The 19,790-nt window shown below is 39.9% G+C and overlaps 1 protein-coding gene across 1 annotated transcript; it reads right to left on the reverse strand.

Moving 5' to 3' along the window:
* On the reverse strand, positions 1-18,715 carry LOC126191536 (adenylate kinase isoenzyme 6). The gene is made up of 4 exons (XM_049932440.1): positions 18,534-18,715; positions 18,304-18,455; positions 13,423-13,568; positions 1-417 (listed from the first exon to the last, which is right to left on the reverse strand). The coding sequence occupies exons 1-4, from the start codon at positions 18,574-18,576 to the stop codon at positions 234-236; spliced, it is 525 nt and encodes a 174-aa protein (XP_049788397.1). The 5' UTR covers positions 18,577-18,715; the 3' UTR covers positions 1-233.
* Positions 18,716-19,790: the final 1,075 nt, after the last annotated feature.

A 19,790-nucleotide genomic window follows, 5' to 3' on the forward strand; every position in this document is an offset into this window, starting at 1 on the left:
TTAATCATAATAATCACTGTATTTCACGTCAACAGAATGAAACAGAGCACAGAATATAACAGAACAACTTGAGAGCGTAACACTGGAACTACACTGAAATGGCTTGCATTACACGTCCTGGCAGAGTATGCACTGGCACTTTAAATATTGTCATCACTGTACCACTATAATACACTGATCTTACTGTTCCAACACATTCAAACTGATAGTGTCAGTACATCATAGTTTTACTTTCAACTATTTCTCCAGTGTTCCAGCCACTGCAAGATCTTTTCTACATTATTCTCCATGTCATCAGCACTATTACTTGGCAATGCATGCACAATGTCTTCTTTGTAGGAACCCAATGCTTCATCCAGTATTGTTTGAAATATTTCACACTGTATATTGTCTTCCAGTTTCTTTCCACTGTATCCACTAGAACATGACAAAACAAGCCATCTTAGCCACAATATGGTTTGAAAACATTGTTAAGTGATACATACCTACAATTAAATACCTTTTGTGTTTGTATATAACTATGATGAAAATTCGAGGACATAATCGCAATTAAAAATTAGGCACACATACAAGTGGCATAAATAAGCTACTTAAAGCTCAAAAGTCATAAAAAAAATAGAAGTTCCCTGGACACAGGACAGAGTCCCTAAGAATCACAATAAATAAATGGTTACTGAAAAACAAGTTTGGCTTAAGATTACTAATGGGCATCACAAGCTGCACTACTACAGCATCAGACTTGTGATGAAATCGATCCATTTCTGGCCACTGTCAGTGTTCACAGATGGCTGTGCAGCACCTGCATCTAGTGACTAAGGTTGCTGCACCCTTATCTTTCGAACAGTTTATGGGGACACATTCTGGATGCCAACCCTGGCCACTGGCTACCTGTGATTTGCCAAGTTTTTGCTGCTTTCAGTGAACACTTTGCAGTTACTGAGTGACTACATCAAACACTGGTGAGTATGCTTTAATAAAATGAACACCATGGACCTAATTTCATGTAAGGTGAGACAAGAAGATTTCACCCTATTCCATGAAACCAAATTTAAATTGTTGATTTGACAGAAACATGGTAAGCATTTGATGACAAGAAGAAAATCAAAGATAGAGTGGCTCATTATGCACAGAAAAAAAGTGTATTCTTACACTAGGACTTAAAACTTGATAAAGTCTGTAAAGTTGGACAACATCATTACAGCAAGCTTAATAAAAAATATAAAAGAATAAAAATCACCACCTAAAAAAATTAAAGCTAATTAATACTGCTGCCTGTGGGTGCATGCAGGGATGTGATGGTGACAGGATAGGGCTGTTACGTGCAGCATCAGGAGGCTGTGCTGGGAGGAGGGGAGCAGAGGTGAATAACTGACTAGTAAGAGAGATGTGAAAGTTACGGCATTTTGTCCGCAAAGACATTTTATCTTTCAAAATTTCCAAAGATGGCACACTTCCTTACTGATATGAAGCCAAAGTATAGTGCAGTGAGTGCCATGTGCTGTATCATGCTACTAGTGCAAGTGAGTGTTAGTGTGCCAAGTGCGGTGTCAAATTGTGCGTGTGCTCGAATCAGTTGCCAACTGTATCAGCATGGGCCTGCTGCTGGAGGCCACCTGTAAGAGGTGTGCGCGCAGCACAGTCTGCGCCCCGTCGTCTGCCGATGACCCACTATATACACACACAGAGCACTGCTGACTGATGGTCTCTTATGTTCTTTCAGTTTGTACCCCTCACATCAGTCGTTCTGTTTCTTGTCACATGTGGAGTTGCGAAAGGCTTATTTCTGTTGTTGTTCAGAGGTTTATGAAAAACGACATATTTGTATTACCTGGATTGGATTTGTGTATTACTTGGTTACTAAACGATTGGCGACAAATTTGGAATGATTTCCGTATAGTCTTTATGTGCAGTTTCATCAGGTTTAGTCATTATGGATGCTGTGCTACTGGCCATGATTGAATAGCTTTCTTCGGCAGTGACCACTTTGTCGGCTTCCATTAAAAGACAAGGTACTGTTCTACCAGTTTCTCCATCTACTTTTCCTCCGTATGATGATTCAGTCAAGGATTGGGAAGTTTCCTTTACAAGAACTGGCAGCTCTTACTTTGATCACATGTACAGCTGATTGTCCAACTACCATCGCAAACAAACGTCTATCACAGCAGAGCGAGTTTAACTCTACCAATGCCACAAAAAAAAAAAAAAAAAAAAAAAAAAAAAAAAAAAAAAAAAAAAACCAGTCACACAGGGCCTGGCTGAACTTCACAGCCTTAGCTGCAAGTGTCAATTAGTTAGTGATGCCTGTAATGGCTCTCATGCAGACTCTATGATGTGCAACACAATTACCAGTTTAGCTCCAGACAAGGAAGTGTGCCAGAAGGGTTTACACTATGAAAAATCTAATTGGTAAAGTTTTGCAAACAGAATAATCTTTTGAAGTTTCTTGGCAGCGGGCGACCAAACTGAATCGTGGGGTCATGTGGCAGTCGTGTCACAAGATGTGCCCACTACCACAACAGATAGCTTGCACAAAGAAGCGGTAGTGGTGACAGTAAACATGCAGGCCCAGTGACGGGCAAGGCCAGCCCAAGCATCTGCAACTGCCACAGCACCACCAACAATGTTCTTCCATTTTCATCTTGTCCTTTCCGTTTTGTCCAGCAAAAACATTTGGCGTGCCCTAGGCACTAGGTTACTTGTAATGCCTGTCAGAAGAAAGGCCACATCGCCTTCGTGCCATTTTTCGAACGTTGCTCAGGATATGGATGTGGCCGTGAACTGTGTCTCCAATGCTTGTGACTTCTCCCAAGTTGTTTACCAAGTTACATGTTTTTTACCAAGTGCTCCAGCTACAGACCAACATGGGTGCTCCAGACCAAGATGAGAGCTGCAGTGACATTATTGAATTTTCAAACCTATGAGAGTTTAGGCTCGCTGTCTTTGATACCAGTCATGCAGAAGCTGATCAGTTATACCAAAAAGAACATAGCACTGTTGGGGCAATTTATGGCATTTGCCTCTTACAAGTCAGTGGTTTGTTCCATTACACTTTTGGTCTGTGTCGCACCCGCCACGGTTGGGTTCATCCTGCTGCTTCACACCGAGACTGCCAGTGTGGACCCAAGGGTTTGACCACTGTCCCAAGTGCTTACCAACCACTTTTGTCTGCCGTCAGGGGTGCCATCTTTGCGCCAACCATATGGCCGATGGGCTGGTGGCATGCCCTTTGATCAGCTGTGCACCCGCTTGCTGCTGGAAGCTACTGGTTCGCGGGTGCAAGCCCTGTCGTCACAACCTGCCTTGCCGCCATTCACCTCAATCCCATCGTTGCCTGCTGTGGAGGCAACCCCTATCCCACTTCCTGCCTCTTCCACGTGGTTCCAGCTCCCTGGCGCTGGACGACAGTCCATCTTCAGCCTCGGGTCCATTGCTGCTGCCTGCTGTTCCCATTGGGCTGTCTCCACCGGCCCCCTCACCATCATATCTGTGGGTCCAGCCCCATCTCCTCCATACGGGGACCTGCCTGCTGATGATGACAGAGATGGCAACGGCACCCTTCTTCCGGTACTGTCGTCAGGTGCCGCATGGGTCTACTACCCTTGAGCATGCCCGTACCTTCACACATTCCAGCCCTACGCTCCAGGGCCCGCTCAGCATATAGTCCTGCCCCTGCAGTCGACACTGGCTCTGGACCCACTGTCTCTCTTGTCAGGCAGCCTGCATCTCCTCTGCCGCTTGGGCACCCACTTTGCAGGAGGGAGAGGTGTTCTGTATCCTGCTACTGGTGCATGTGAGTGTGAGCACACCAAGTGTGGTGTCACTGCACCTGTGTGCTTGAATCAGTTGCAAACTGTCTCTGTGGTCGAGCCACTGGAGACCGACTATGGGAGGCATGCACACGATGTGGTCTCTGCCGCACCATCTGCCAATGACCTATAAATGTATGGACTCAACTGAGCCATCTGCCAGTGACTTTTGCCTATATATTCACCGAGTAATGCTAACTGATGTTCTCTATGTTCTTCCAGATTGTACTGCTCACATCAACTGTTGTGTGTCTTGTTACATGTGGAGTCACGAGAGGCTTATTTCTGTTATTGTTCGGAAGTCTATGAATAGTTCTGTTCCTGTTACACGTGGAGTCATGAGAAGCTTATTTCAGTTACTGTTCAGAGGTTTAAGAGTGAAGTCACGTTTGTATTACTTGGATCGGTTTCGTGTATTACTTGGTTGCTACATTTTCAAAAACTTAAAAGAAACTATTGATTGTCCGCATGAAGCTGTTTCTAGAGAGGTGAGGAATGTTTTCCAAGATGTAGGATATGCACTAACAATGAAGCTACAGAGTGATTCACACCATAAAGTAAACAGCATCAGAGTGATTACACATTACATTAGTAGTGAAGACGGAAAACTTGAGGATCGAGTGTTGTGCACCAGAGATGGTGAGAGGGATTAAAAAACCTGGAGAAAATGTTAAAGATGAACTGATAAAAATACTACAGCCATTCAGTTTATTCAGTACTGTACAAAACAACATGTTTGTTAAAGGCAGAGATCCACACAGTGTAGCCATACTTCATCAATATAACAGGCTTTCATTCTCAGCATACATCCTCAACATTGTGCTGGAACACACGACTCTAGGATAATAATAAAAAGTTACGAGCAGCGATTAATAAATTCTTGTCAAACTGTCACAATTTTTTTTGAAAGAACCCTTCACAGAAGTAGTTGCAAGGAAATGTGGGCACACATAATGGAACAGCAATCTACGACAAGTTCTAGGAATTTCTCCCGAGAAAAATCAAGACAATTTAACTGATTGCTGACAAAATTTGGAAGAGATAGTAAACTTTCTGATAGCACTTAAACATGTCCCATGTGATCTCTAAGCCACCTCAGCACCAACGACCTAGGTGTATTGTAGAAGTCTGAACTACTCTCTTTACTAGGGGGGAGGGGGGGGGGGGGAGATTGAAAGATTTAAAGACTATAAAATCACATTTAATCAACATTTGGGAAACAATAACAACGCACAAATGTTTTTTAATCCTAAATACGAAAGCTTAAAACTTCTTGGCAGAGCCAAGAAATATTAAGTTCTAAAGCACACTGGGAATTATGCTGCAAGGAAGTTTCCACAACTCAAATATAACGAGTAGATCACATCTAACATTCCTGCAAAGGAACAGAAACTTAATGGGTTTTTTTGGTGAATCTGAAGATTTGTTGGAGGAAGAATCCGCAAGAGACACTGGCATTTCCAAAGAGGAAATTTTGAAATATATCAACAGCAAACTCGAATTTGTGGAAGACTGCAACCCGATAGCCTGGTGGTGTGGTGTAAAACGTAGATACATCTCTTTCCAAACTGGTATGCTTTACACAGGGTGTTTATAACTTAATTATATAAAACTAACTTTTAATTGTGAAAAAGGTAAATAACTTGCAAAAATGTTTGATACGGCACTGACTGCAGTATATCTTCCAAGTTTTATTTACAATGTTTAATGTAGCTACCTTTCGTAGCACGACGAATGTTCCACCTGTAATCAATTTCAAGGCAAATCCTACAAAGCAAATCTTTATGTGTAGATGGGGGCAACTGCTTGTGTTTTCCAACGTTGCAGCTCACTGATGTTCCCCATAAGTAGGAGAATAAATACGCCATCTTTAATTGTCTCAGAACTGTAGTAGTGGATTTGGTTTCAAGAAAGCTAAACAACGTTGTGCAAATACTGCACTGTTATTCAACTCAATCATGACTGTTGGGAGTAAATCATTTGTGCATACCACCTACCTAGCAGGTATGTTGGAAACTAACAGTGTTGGGAAAGGGGGGTGGGGAGAGGGGGAATGACTGAAACTTTAAGATTTACTCCACTCACTGATGTATCAAACAATTTTCACAATTAAAGGTTACTTTTGTATAACTAATTTATAAAGATCCTGAACATTATATTTCAGCATCCACTGCACTGTCTGCGAGGAGCTCTGTATTGCCAGACAAATTAGCGCAACTGACAATATTATCTTCCTGTAGGGCCAAGTGGCCTAGAGGTTCCCGCGTAACCATAACGGATTTTGATGAAATATTGCATGAACAACTGCACATATTTCCAATGAACATTGTTAAAGTTTCATGATCATTAATTCAATACTACATACCAGTTTAATTCTGGTTTAAGGTATAGCATACTTAGTATTAGCAAAGTTTACTGCTATTGTGGAACATAAGTGTACACATGAAAAATCGTATAAATGTTTTGGTATGGTCCATAGTGGCTAAACCACTGTTGGTTCGGTTTTAAATAAGAAAACAAGCATTCCCATCACCACAGGGACCTGCCCGATAGTTGTGCAACAGCAGCCATGGGTTACTTTTTTTTTTACCACAGGTTCCCAAACCTCATGAGTGTTTCTTTACACAGGATCCCAAGTTCATGATCCACTTCTATAAGAGACATCAGAGTTAACTTGAGTACCAGCAGAATATGGGCCGATTTTCAGTGCACTTCCACCTTGTCGTTCTTCTTTAGGGCCTTGTATGCTTGCACGACAAAACCAAATATAGTTTTTCAGGTGATCTAGAACATATTCTTTCTAATAAAAACAGTATAAAATAGTTTGCAGAAAAGTCTTTTTGTAAAAGTGAGCCAAATCAGACATTTTTGGAGAGAATAAAAACAGCTATTTGACTGTGTATTGCTGCCTTAACAGATATATGACATGTTAAAAATGGTTCTAAGCACTATGGGACTTGACCTCAGATGTTATCAGCCCCTAGACTTAGAATTAATTAAGCCTAACTAACCTAAGGTCATCACACACATCCACGCCCGAGGCAGGATTCGAACCTGCGACCGCAGCAGCAGCGCAGTTCCGAACTGAAGCGCCTAGAACTGCTGGGCCACAGCAGCTGGCACACGTTAATGGCCTAATAACTTTTAGTACTGTACTTGATGACAGAAAGGCAAAATCTAGATAGTACAAGTAATATAGTCACATGGCAGTTTATTCTCTTAAAAAATATTGCCTTACTGTGGGTCAACATCATCGATGACATTTCTGGCCTTTTTAGAAAAATCATCAATTTTGCCCTGAATTTGTAAACTCTTGGCAAGCAGTAGGAGAGTGAAATTTTATATGCTAAAACCTTGTACTGATAAGTACTACATGCCAAGTATCGAGGGCATCTCGCAATTACTTCGAGAGATATAAAATGTTGAATTTCACTTTTTTTTCCGAACATCTATTTTTTGTCAACTTTACTTCAAATTATCCACATGCAAATTGCTCAGGACACCTTTTTTTATTATTTTGCTGAAGAGTGCAAGAAGTTGTACAAAAGAGGGGAACAAAAAAAGAAAGAAGAAATGAAAGATAGCGAAAGACTGTTCTGATATCGACTGAATGTGCGAAACACATTTCCAACAACATCCTAGACATGTTCCCCAAGGGAGGGCAAAAAGGATAGCAAGAGGATAGACAAGCAGCACAGAAGGGAAAAGATGCTGCAAAGGCTGGGGCCCTGTGGTAACCAAGCGCAAACCCACAAGCAGCTAGCTCCCTGGGGGCTTCGCAAAATATATTTCAGTAATTGTGGTGTAGTCAATAGGCATAGTGCTGGCACTTGCTATTGACACCTCAAAGATGCTCTTCACTCTCAGAGCGTCACTGGCCACATCAATGAGGCGAAAGTAGCAAGACATGCCCACAGAAGTTCTCCGCACCCCTGTCAGTGGCCTGTCTTCAAACAGACCAACACATGGACATTTGGTTAGTTCTATGCCAGACCACAATCCAGTTAATGCCTAGTCCACAGTTAGCAGAAGAGTACCCTGTCTCGCAAAAACCAAGTTCAAGACAAAAAGTTAGTCTCTTCAAGTTAATCAGCAAATCCTTGCTTGTGTCTGTGAACTTCGCCTTCGAACAGTGCTATGAGAAAGAGTTTCTACTGAACAGTACTTCAAGTTGTATTCCCAACAACAGCCTACATCACAAGTGTTAGACTGGTTATATCAATATCTATAAATGTACTTACAATCTGGCCCACAGTCACGGCAAGGAAAAAGTTGTATGACCAGGGTGTATACACAGACATGGGGGGAAAAAAAGTCCCAGATTTCCTGGTTAAAAATGCACATGTACCTTGCATATTTTTATATTATGATATCATGCAAATTTTCATATTATGAAAGTATAAATTCGAATTCCACCAAACATAGCACATTAGTTTCCGAAGCACTGAAATCGAGATTGCAATACACTTTTTTTAGCCAGTCATAGCTCACAAAACATCATATCAGCCTCCAATGACAGCAGATATTCAGAACTTGGGACACGTGATGTAGTTAGCGAATAGCAACATCATTGTTAAGTAGCATGAACATAAAAATAGGAAAAGTTAATAGTTTGAATTAATGTACACAGAGAATCCACAAGAAAAGCTAAGCTTTCACATATAATATTAGTCTTTTTTGCATGTGGTATAGTTAAGATACCTCAGACAAATGTGCCAGTGAAATTTCAAGTGATGACATTAATGTCTAGTCTTCTGAGCTCGAAATTTTTCTAAGTGGCTCGTCCTCAAAGTGTTAAGTTTTAAATTAGAGTCAAATGCTTTGTGATTTAAGAAATTCACTGCCCAGTCTCACAGGAACAAAATTTAATCTTGCATAAAAGTAAATTTACTTTGAAAGTAATGCCTTTCAAAGCACTAGACTTGGCCACTGTTTCTATGTTTCGAAACAGTTTATCGATACATGGAACTGTTTCAGTGTTTTGGAACGGCTGTGGTTCACTGTTTCGAAACAGTGGTGTTTCATTCCGCCCCTGTCTCGGACAACCGGACCAGATTCGATCTCGAGCCAGACACAGAAACTGTATCGTTGTTTCAAAATAAGGCTGTTTCAGTCCACCTGTGCTTGTATCGAAACAGTGATGTTTCATTCCGCTCTGTGTCGGACGAGATTCGGGCTTGGCACAGGTACTGAAACACAACATAACACTTCATGAAACACTTTCAAGAGTGTCGAAATCTTTTTGAGAAGCAATAACGTGAAGCTGAAGATATCCGAAAATAAAGCTTCGTTTCTAGCTGACTGTCCTATTACGAAATGGCGTAACATCTGCTTTATAAACACTAACCAAACAATAAAACAACGCATACTATTCACATTCAAAATAATAAATATGTGAAAATCATTCAGTTAAATTGCACTTTTTTATAACATAAGCTTCTCTGTTCATGTACAGTAATGACATTAAGAAACGCAAATAAGCCTACAACATTTTGAATAAAAAAAGGCGTAGAGTGACAGTTATTAGACATATACATAAATTTGATGTAGGTATAATTGCAAGCAATCTGTTTGACGTATCACTGATAGTGTAATGGTGAACAGGAAAGGCTGGGAAGCATGGTGAATTTATAGTAACGGTTGGAAAAACCTTGAAAGACAAAAATTTTTTCTGTTATACTTTGTTATTTATTCGAATTATTTGGCGTTATTTGTGAGTCTATAGTCACTGTGCCTATTATCCACAATGATTCTCTTTGTGTGAATGGAAATTAGCAGGATGGGTATATTACCCATACTAACGGAATAGTTGTTTCTGCAGTTTGCTCCTACCTCCAGTTCCGTTCGTGGTGGTTCTTCTGTCTTCAGCAATGGCTTTCCTCAGCCAATTGAAAAGTATGAAAGTCACACGACACGAAAGCAGTGCATTTGCTGCAGGAAATACGAAACTGCCAAGACGCCTAAGTGATAGTTTCGTGCTTTCTGCGATATGATTAGCGCTCTCGCACCTCATTTGTGTTTATATGGACATACTTATAGAGTAGACATTCAAGATGATAAAATGTGTAGGTTTATTAGATTACCAAACACAAACTGTTTCACTGTTTCGAAACAGCGTATCGAAACATTACATTGTACTGTTTCATTTGTTTCGAAACAGTTGCGTGTTTCAGTTTTCCCATCTCTACAAAGCACCATTCGCAATATTTTCCTGCAAACTGTTAAGAAATAGGTCCATTTCAGCAGTTGCTAGAGTGTACCAGAAAACAGGCATTACTGCGCATGGGCAGCTACAGTGATGTAGGAAGCCTGTACGTTCATACGCATATAGCATTAAGAGATCTTACATTACATCATAAAAGAAATAAGATATTAAAGGAAACTAAGGACATTAGAATTTCATAAACCATTTTAAAATGCATAATTCAGCTTAAAGTGCACATTCATATGTCCAGATTCACAATGAAGTAGGTTGCAACTTGATATTTAGCTTCTCACTGCAATTTTTGAGATGCATCTTTTCTTGGAGTACCAGTACTGTATTATCTAATGTTTGGTTCTTTAATATGGCATAATGCCACACATGCCAGAAGATGAAAATTTGCACTTGAAATTCTGTGTACAGTTTAAACTAGCCAACAATGAGAAATGAAACACTTAGTTTCTGATAAACTGACTGCCTCTGCGGAAAAGATGAACAGAAGTGACATTTATTTAGAAAACTGACAAAAATAACTATTATTCTGCAAGGCAATTAATGCCAGACTGCCAAAAACGTGTAAATAAAATAAAATCAGAAAACTGAAATATTTTAGCCTTCCATAATTATAAGAATGTATTTAAATTTCCTTGATAGCTCCTGGCAACAGGAATCCATTTAGTTTTCATTTGACGTGAGAACTGTAAACAAATAAGAAACAGCAAAATCACTAAACATATACATCGGTCATGTGGAGACTACCCTCACCCCACTACAACTCAGACTAATCTGCACACATGCTAATCTGGCTACTTGGACATGCCAGAAAAATTTTTCTGGATCACATCTGGATGCTTGTTGCTACTGCTGATACACAGTTAAAGTAGCCAGGATCGGGAGAAGGTACTGCTCACATGCAACTCAACTGTGCACGCTCACATAAGCCTGCTGTCAACTGCTCAAAGGAACTTAATGTAAACACTTGTGATGTCACACTCGTTGGAAGCAGTTTGTTGTTATGAAGTATTCCACTGTCTTTGTCCTAAAGCCTTTGACACATTTTGCTGTTAGCAAATACTTGTTATGTGCACTGTGTTTTGTTGTTGTAAATGACACATTTCCTTTGTAACTTCAGTTTTTCTAGTTTTGAGTTTTATTGTTGTGATACTGTTCTGCAGTAGCAGGATACAGTAAAATTCTTGGTGAGAATGTCAGTTCTTACCAGCCAAATTACAAAAATGTAACTGAAGATTAAAACAATGAAAAACTCCTGGGTTTTTTCCAGTTTTCTCCCAGATGAAACAATTCCTGAGTTTTCCTCAGTTGTCTCTGAGTGTATACACCCAGACAACAAAAGGTAAGTGTGCATTTTAACTGTACATATATTTCAATTCTTACATTTTATGCGTGCAATGATCATATCATTTACCACCTGTTTGGAATTCATTTGTGACAATCCGTCACAACAATAACTGACAGTACGTTATTATTTGCCAACCATATCAGTAACGTGGCAGGTCATGTTATATTACAATATAGTTATCTAAATTATGAATCCTGTGCATAAAATGTTAAACATTTGGCATAAAATTTCATCTCATCAAATTGATTTCTATGTAAATAATGAACAAATACACTTTGTGCCACACTCTTATGAAAATAGGGGAAATAATAATAATAATGAATGTTTAAATTTAATGTATCACTGAAAATATGCAGCCTTGATTCAATCAAATGAGTGCAGAGTTGAGAAGATGAAAATTCAGGCCAGGTACAAGTCTTTTGCCACAGCAGCAGCAGATTAAATTGCTTTACTAAACTGCAGATGCAGATAAGAGTTCTGCAGATAGCATTTTTCTTACCCACGCAGACTTCTACTTTTGACTATAGTAAAGTCGACGAAAGATGATCTCGGGCTGATGCAGTGGAGATGGCAAGGCTGCTTTGGGCGTCTACTTTCACCAATCATGTAACACGATAAGACAAGCAAACTGACCTCAAAGATTTTTTTAGCTGTTTGTCTGTGCTTTTTGAAAGGTTTACAACAAATTCTTTGATGACTTTCAAAAACTTTTAAGTAACAGTATCTGTGATGACCACATATTGCAGCACTTTCTTGCTCTTCTGGAAAGCTTACACTGGATCGCAGCAATATCAAATCTCGTTGGTCTTTGCTCAGCTCTTCGATTTTTTGTAGAGCTTTTACTAAGTTACAGATTGTCAAATGACATGGTGTTTCTAGCAATTTTCCAACATTGCATGAATTCACATTTTCCATTGCAGCTAACTGAGCACTAATTCACTTAAAACATACTTCACACAAGTGGAATGATAGGGTCGCACATCAAGAAGGTTTCAAACGTGCTACTGCTGCCTAAGAACAGTTTTTTATCACTGTGAGCACGTGATTGGCTGAACACTGGCTGAACACACGAATCACATATGTTATAGTCTTTAAAAAATTACTGAATTAGTCAAATGAAAGGAAATACATTTTCACACAAAGTTGACTTGCCTGCCTAGAATGAGTTATACTTAAATGTGCTAATTTGATACCCTTGCATCTGAGGCAGTAAGTGGATGAACTTACTTTAAACGACCCTTTTCTATCACCGCAAAAAGTATTTTGATTCCCAGCAAGTTGGAGAAACGTGATATAAGCATTTTTCGACATCTCACAATTTTTCTGAAATTGAAAACTGGCATACATTAACATTTTTTTAAATTTTTCTTTGTACTTCACTGCTTCAATAACTGAACCAAAAGCTTCATAAATACCTGAGTTATGGGCATTTATATAGATAAGTACCATTTTGCATTGACATTCTTGCAGAACTCAGTAATCAGAAAACCATTACATTTAAAATCTGATATAAAATAAAGTTGTAGTCTGAGACCTAAAAGGTTTTGCAGAAGTTCCTATGTTATAAGTATCAGCTAGTGTGCAAAGTTTTGTGAAAATCTAAGACAGAGGGTAACAAATCCTTGAATTATTGTGTTTTGATGTTTAATGCCCCTGACGTAACTATAACTGGTGAAAATGAAATTTAGTAATCAGGTGAATGGATGGTAAATGGACAGAGGAAACTCTTTACTCAATTTCAAAAGATGAAAAGATCATGATGATGACCTAATGGAAGGTATGTACATGACAACAGAGAACAGGTGGGTAGATATGAATCCATTAATGCTGCCAGCAGTAGATGTGAAATACTCAATTAAAATTAATTTGTGAGTTTCTAGTTGCAATTACAGGCCATATCTTTCAAAAATACGTTCACTGTAGTGGGTAGTAACCTTAATGGCTTAAAAGATTATTCTGCTTTTCATGAGTCATCACTGACCACTACCCAGCATTTATATATAGAAATCAGGACATAAAAAAGAGAACTGACTTTCTTTCTGCTGCATACTTACCGCTGGACCAAACGATCATATAGAACAGTGTTGTCTGTTCTCAATACAAATACTATGTCAAACCATCTTTCTGGGAAGAAATCACAACTATGATAGTCCACAATTTTCCCACCTTCTGCCATTTTATCTTCCATTTCATCCAGCACCTAATAAAGAAATAAAGATGTTACTTATCAATTTAGAAGTTCACAGAAAAAAATAAAAACAAGGCTAAAGTAGTATGATGAATTAGAGGTACAAAATTTTTAGTAATACGTGTCTGCTCTAATTTACAATTGGTAACACATGGTGTTCCCAAAGTTCACTGTTACGGTGCATTTACACCTGTGTGCCTCTGCCTCATTGCCTTTCGCCTATGTTTGCCTCATGTACAGGAAGAAGCACATATGTTTGTGCACCACTCTTTTTCGACACTTGTGCACATATGATCCATTTAGGCCTAGACAAAACTACATACAATGTTCCAGTGATCAAGATTTATGCCCTGCCAACAGCAACTGTCACTGCAGCTGGTAATTTCGAAACAAAGACAAAATCGTAGAAAGAAGCTCTCATACTGAGATAGTTAATACCTTTTGCATAATCCAAATGTGAGTGTGGTGGAAGATGTTTAATAACTGTACTCATTATTTTGAAGTAATAAATCATCTTGTTGGGCCATGGATAGTAAAGGAAAATACAGAAGTGCTATACCAGTGGGGACACGTTTAACTTTATTCAAACTCGCATAGAAGGCTAGCAACTGTTATCTGAATACTGAGCAGTTCTTTTGTAATCTTTAGTATGAAACCCATATTGCATGTGCACTGAGCATATGTAGGTAATTCATGAGTGGAGAAGATAAAAGTCTTGTCTAGTGTTTTACACCAAATCTTAATTTGAGATACATAGTATGTTGTGATGGCGTGCTCTCTGACAGTCAATCAGTGAACAGTGGGTAGTGCTAGTGCCTGCATGACACTTGCAGGGTCAACACGCAGCACTACACATGGGGAGAACTGTGAAACATGCACTTTTTTAATAATGCAGCCGAAGGCAAAACTCCAAGGGCCAAGAGAATGTACCATGAATGTTTCCCTGCATACAGATGTCCACATTATCAGACATTTACTGCAGACCATGCTCGACTTGGAAATACCAGCACAGTGATGGTATGCAGAGTTGATGCAGGCAGACTAACGACAGTGCATACACACAATATTGAGGTAGAAGTACTGTTACACTTTGAGAACAATCCAGAGGCAAGTGCACGAAGAATTGCTGCTGTGCTTGGTATTCCGCATAGCTCAGTATGGGATGTGTTGCGTGAACAGCTGCTTCATCCTTATCGTCTACAAACCCATTTATTGCAGTTGTGCAACATCATCAGAGACGTTCTGCAGTAAATATGTGGGGTGGTATCATGGGCGACTACTTATTTGGGCCTTACATGTTAACTGATCAGCTCAGTTTGGCAAGGTATAAGAGTGTTCAGAATGAGATTTTCATTCTGCAGCGGAGTGTGCGCCGATATGAAACTTCCTGGCAGATTAAAACTGTGTGCCCGACCGAAACTCGAACTCGGGACCTTTGCCTTTCGTGGGCAAGTGCTCTACCACCTGAGCTACCGAAGCACGACTCACGCCAGGTACTCACAGCTTTACTTCTGCCAGTACCTCGTCTCCTACCTTCCAAACTTTACAGAAGCTCTCCTGCGAACCTGCAGAACTAGCACTCCTGAAAGAAAGAATATTGCGGAGACATGGCTTAGCCACAGCCTGGGGGATGTTTCCAGAATGAGATTTTCACTCTGCAGCGGAGTGTGCGCTGGTATGAAACTTCCTGGCAGATTAAAACTGTGTGCCCAACCGAGACTCGAACTCGGGACCTTTGCCTTTCGTGGGCAAGCGCTCTACCATCTGAGCTACCGAAGCACGACTCACGCCCGGTACTCACAGCTTTACTTCTGCCAGTACCTCGTCTCCTCGTCATGGCTAAGCCATGTCTCCGCACTAACCTTTCTTTCAGGAGTGCTAGTTCTGCCAGGTTCACAGGAGAGCTTCTGTAAAGTTTGGAAGGTAGGAGACAAGGTACTAGCAGAAGTAGAGCTGTGAGTACCGGGCGTGAGTCGTGCTTCGGTAGCTCAGATGGTAGAGCAGTTGCCCGCGAAAGGCAAAGGTCCCAAGTTCGAATTTCGGTCGGGCACACAGTTTTAATCTGCCAGGAAGTTTCATATCAGCGCACACTCCGCTGCGGAGTGAAAATCTCATTCTGGAAACATCCCCCAGGCTGTGGCTAAGCCATGTCTCTGCAAAATCCTTTCTTTCAGGAGTGCTAGTTCTGCAAGGTTCGCAGGAGAGCTTCTGTAAAGTTTGGAAGGTAGGAGACGAGGTACTGGCAGAAGTAAAGCTGTGAGTACCAGGCGTGAGTCGTGCTTCGGTAGCTTAGATGGTAGAGCACTTGCCCGCGAAAGGCAAAGGTCCCGATTTCGAGTCTCGGTCGGACACACAGTTTTAATCTGCCAGGAAGTTTTATAAGAGTGTTGTTTGAAGCTCACAGGCCGACATAATAGGATGTGGTTTTGGCATGATGGGGGGCCAGTGCACTTCGCAGAACCAGTCTAAGCAGTAATAACCAGAACTTTTGGCAATCAGTGGATCGGCTGGGGAGAGCATGCACAATGACCTGCAAGAGCCCCAGGCCTAACCCCATTAGATTTCTTTCTCTGAAAGCCAAAGTGTATTCTACCCTTGTTGACTTGGAAGCAGATTTGGTTGGAAGAATTCTTACAGCAGCCACACATGCCGCAAATACAGACCATATAAACAGGGCACCCCTCACCTCAAAATTGGCTCTGCACTGGGGTTGAACATTTATTGTAACACATTAGTAAAAAAAAAAAGTTTTATTCACAATCTCACACAATAACCACCAGCATACTCAGTATTCCAGCAATATTTCCAACATGTGGTTGCTTTACGAAACATATTTGTTTTTGTCACTATCATCATCCCTGTTTGGGCACTAAATTTTTGAACACCCCCTATAGGATCCAATGGCAGCAAGAAAGACTAGACCTCTTTGAGGATGTTGACATACAAACTGGTACCAGAGACAATAATCTGTTGTTGTGTTACCCCCACTTTTAACCAAAATCTACTATAGATCCATCAAACAAAAAAAACTGTTCACTGCTTAGAAGTAAGCATAGCTCACACCCATCTACAATAAGGGTAGCAGAAGTGACACACAAAACTACTGTTCAATATCCTTGATATCCATTTGTTGTAGAATCTCAGAACACAGTCTCAACTGAAATGTGACCAGGCACCTCAAACACAATTACCTCCATCTCAAACAGCATGGATTCTGAAAACATCAGTCATGTGAAACTGAACTAGGCTACTTTTCTCGCATCACATCCTGAAAGTGGTGGAGCAAGACACTCAGGTAGATGTTTTATTTTATTTTATTTTTTTGCTTCCTAAAAGCATTTGCCTCGGTACCATACTTATAAAAAGTATGATCACATGGAGCATCCAGTGAACTCTGCGACTGGACTGAGAATTTCCTGGTAGGGAGGACATATGTTGTCTCGAATGGATTAATTGACACAAGAAGGAGGAGACTTCAAGTGTGACCCTGGCAAGATGGGACCCTTGATTTTCATGCTGTATATTAATGAAGTTGCAGAAATTATCATCACTAGCAATGTCAGAATTATCAAAGATGATGCAGTCATCTATTATGAAGCTGGAAATAATTGCAAAAAAATACTTCTGGTGCAAAGATTGCAAACTTGCTTTAAAAGCACAGAAATGTAAAACTGTACATTTCACAAATGGGAAAAACATAGTAACTGATGGATACAGCATCAATGAATCTGTTAACTCTCACAAATACTTAGGATATGAAGTGGAACAATCACAATCAGTCACACGTAAAGCCCTGAAAGACTTCAGTCCATTGGTAGAATATTATGAGAAATGCAATTAATCTACAAATAACACTGCTTACAATATACTCATGCAATCTATCCTTGAATATTGTTAAAGTGTGAGGGAACCATACCAAATAGGACAAACAGGGGATACTGATGTATACAAAGAAGGGCTGCATCAATGGTCATATGTTTGTTTCACCCATGGGAGAATGCCACAGAGAGGCTGAGAAACCTGTACTAGCAATCACTTTGAGGACACAGATTATACGATGAAAATCTGCTACGAAGGTTTAGAGAACTAACTTCAAGTCGTGAATCATGGACAACAAACCCTTACATAGCTCTCGTAGGGATCGCGAAGACAAGATTTGATTAATTACAGTACAATGAGACATACCTTTTGCATTGCACTTCCCAGTGTTTGCAGAGTATGGGTGTAGATGCAACTGGTGCTAGATCACATAATACACGCACCTATGTATTCTGACACTAGACCTATCATCAAAGGAAATTCTGTTGTAACTGTAGAGCAATTATAATATGCTAATGCGTTCCTGTATAGCTTTATATACACACCAACATATTAGCTGATCATGAATCTTCATAGTCAGATAATGAATACCAAGGCATACATTTATTAATTCAAGCATGTTGTCGAAACTTACTCTATGTAGCGTGTTACAAGACATGTTCTTCAATGTGCAATAATCCAAACTGGTGGAAACATCATACAAAAATAGCTGACAGTGACAACCGAAACCGATAATATGCGAAATCTGACAGTCAATTCCAAAACACAAAATTTCATAGCGAGCCAAATTAAGCCAACTCCACGCAGCGACACACTTTCCAAAGATTTGTTCGTTAACTGCTTTTTTCAAAAACAACCAAAACACAAACTGAAGTTAAATTGCATTGTTCAACTCACTCAATGTTGTTTTTTCTCTACTGAAACTCACCCTCTCTTCGTCGAGTATAGGGCATCCATATACTTCGTCAAAACCATCAAAGCATTCAAACTCCTTCGCAATATTACCTACGTCCAACCATTCAAAACCAGTGCGTTCCTGCAATTGTTGGCAAAGTGTTGACTTCCCAACACCCGGAGTCCCTGGTAAAAACAAAACAAACTGTGTAGTGTTCCTAATAGAGGTCAGTTTTGCTAATATAATAAAACAGTGACACATACCAGTGACAAGTATATTAGGCATAGCTCTCTTTTCATTAGCCATAGTAATTATCTTTTCGGAGATTTATTGCTATTTCCCTCCAGAACACAAATGCGTCCACATAGAGACACATGTACTAAAACTACATAAAAACAATTCCTCTGTTACGTCACGCAACACGTGCGTGAAACCAATGCAAAGATAGTATAATTAATATATAGATTACTAGAGATAGTGATTGTTCCATGCATAAGGACTTTTTCCTAGCCATTTTGTTATGGTAGCCTCATTGGAAATATTTATTGAGTATCTAGACGCTAGTGCAGATTACGAAGACGCGGAAATACGTAGTCGCTATTTTCAATGGAAATTTAGCACCCAACGGTCTTTCTGCATAAATGTCTGCTCAAGACGCTACGTGTCGTGTGTAAATCTGGAAACTGGAATTGGTTGGTTGAGAAAAATCGCAAAAATCTGTGAGTATCAACAGTATTTGGGCAGATAAATCCTGTCGTGTGAACAGAAAAGGCCGCAAACCTGAAGCACGAAACGTGCCTCTCATATGTAAGCTAATTGTGCGCCGTCGATTTTAAAGTGGCAAATACACGTCAGTGGTCTAGAAAGTTAATATATTGAAATGTTTTGGAGTCATACATGTTTTCGGAACATTAAGAGCAAGGAATACAGCGATTGACGTAAGAAGGCAGCTACTTATATTTATTAACAGAGAAAATACGAGCGGTGAACACTACGCCAAACAGGGAATCGCTAATAATAAGAATAAAATTTGTTGCGGACAGTTTAGTGCAAAGGGCTAAGCAAAATAACGAAATCGTAATACAATACGAGATTCCTAACAAGGGCCAATTAGAGTTGAACTGTAGAATGTACTATCACAATACTAAAACTTCCTAGATATTCTATGAATCCACATCTAGAGTTCAGAACGGAGGTTTACATTCTGCAGTAAAAGTTTATAACTGGTTGCTGGTTGACTTAAGGCAGAGAATTGAAACACCAATCTCACAAATAAATTAAACTATAGTTCACTGAGCACACCTCTAACTTCTTAGAATATACTGACTTTCAAATGGATAATTTCCAAGAAGCGTTGCTTATCGAACGCGCAGGCGCCGACCGATATACACTGATGGAAAAAAATCGGAACACTAAAAAATAATTAACGTAGAGGAATGAAATTTCGGAAATACGTTTGTCTACGTAATATATTTAAGTGACTAACTTTGCAAGATCACAGGTTAATGCAAGTGCGAGAT

Source organism: Schistocerca cancellata, chromosome 6 (genome assembly GCF_023864275.1).
Source record: "Schistocerca cancellata isolate TAMUIC-IGC-003103 chromosome 6, iqSchCanc2.1, whole genome shotgun sequence".
Lineage (NCBI taxonomy): Eukaryota > Metazoa > Arthropoda > Insecta > Orthoptera > Acrididae > Schistocerca > Schistocerca cancellata.

Excerpts from the sequence above, each read along its gene's own strand:
- LOC126191536 (XM_049932440.1), bottom strand. The coding sequence starts at position 18,576 with ATGGCTAATGAAAAGAGAGCTATGCCTAATATACTTGTCACTG. Across the intron at positions 13,569-18,303 it reads CTATACTCGACGAAGAGAGG|GTGCTGGATGAAATGGAAGA; the intron begins GTGAGTTTCAGT and ends TTTCTTTATTAG. Across the intron at positions 418-13,422 it reads TATGATCGTTTGGTCCAGCG|TGGATACAGTGGAAAGAAAC; the intron begins GTAAGTATGCAG and ends GTCATGTTCTAG.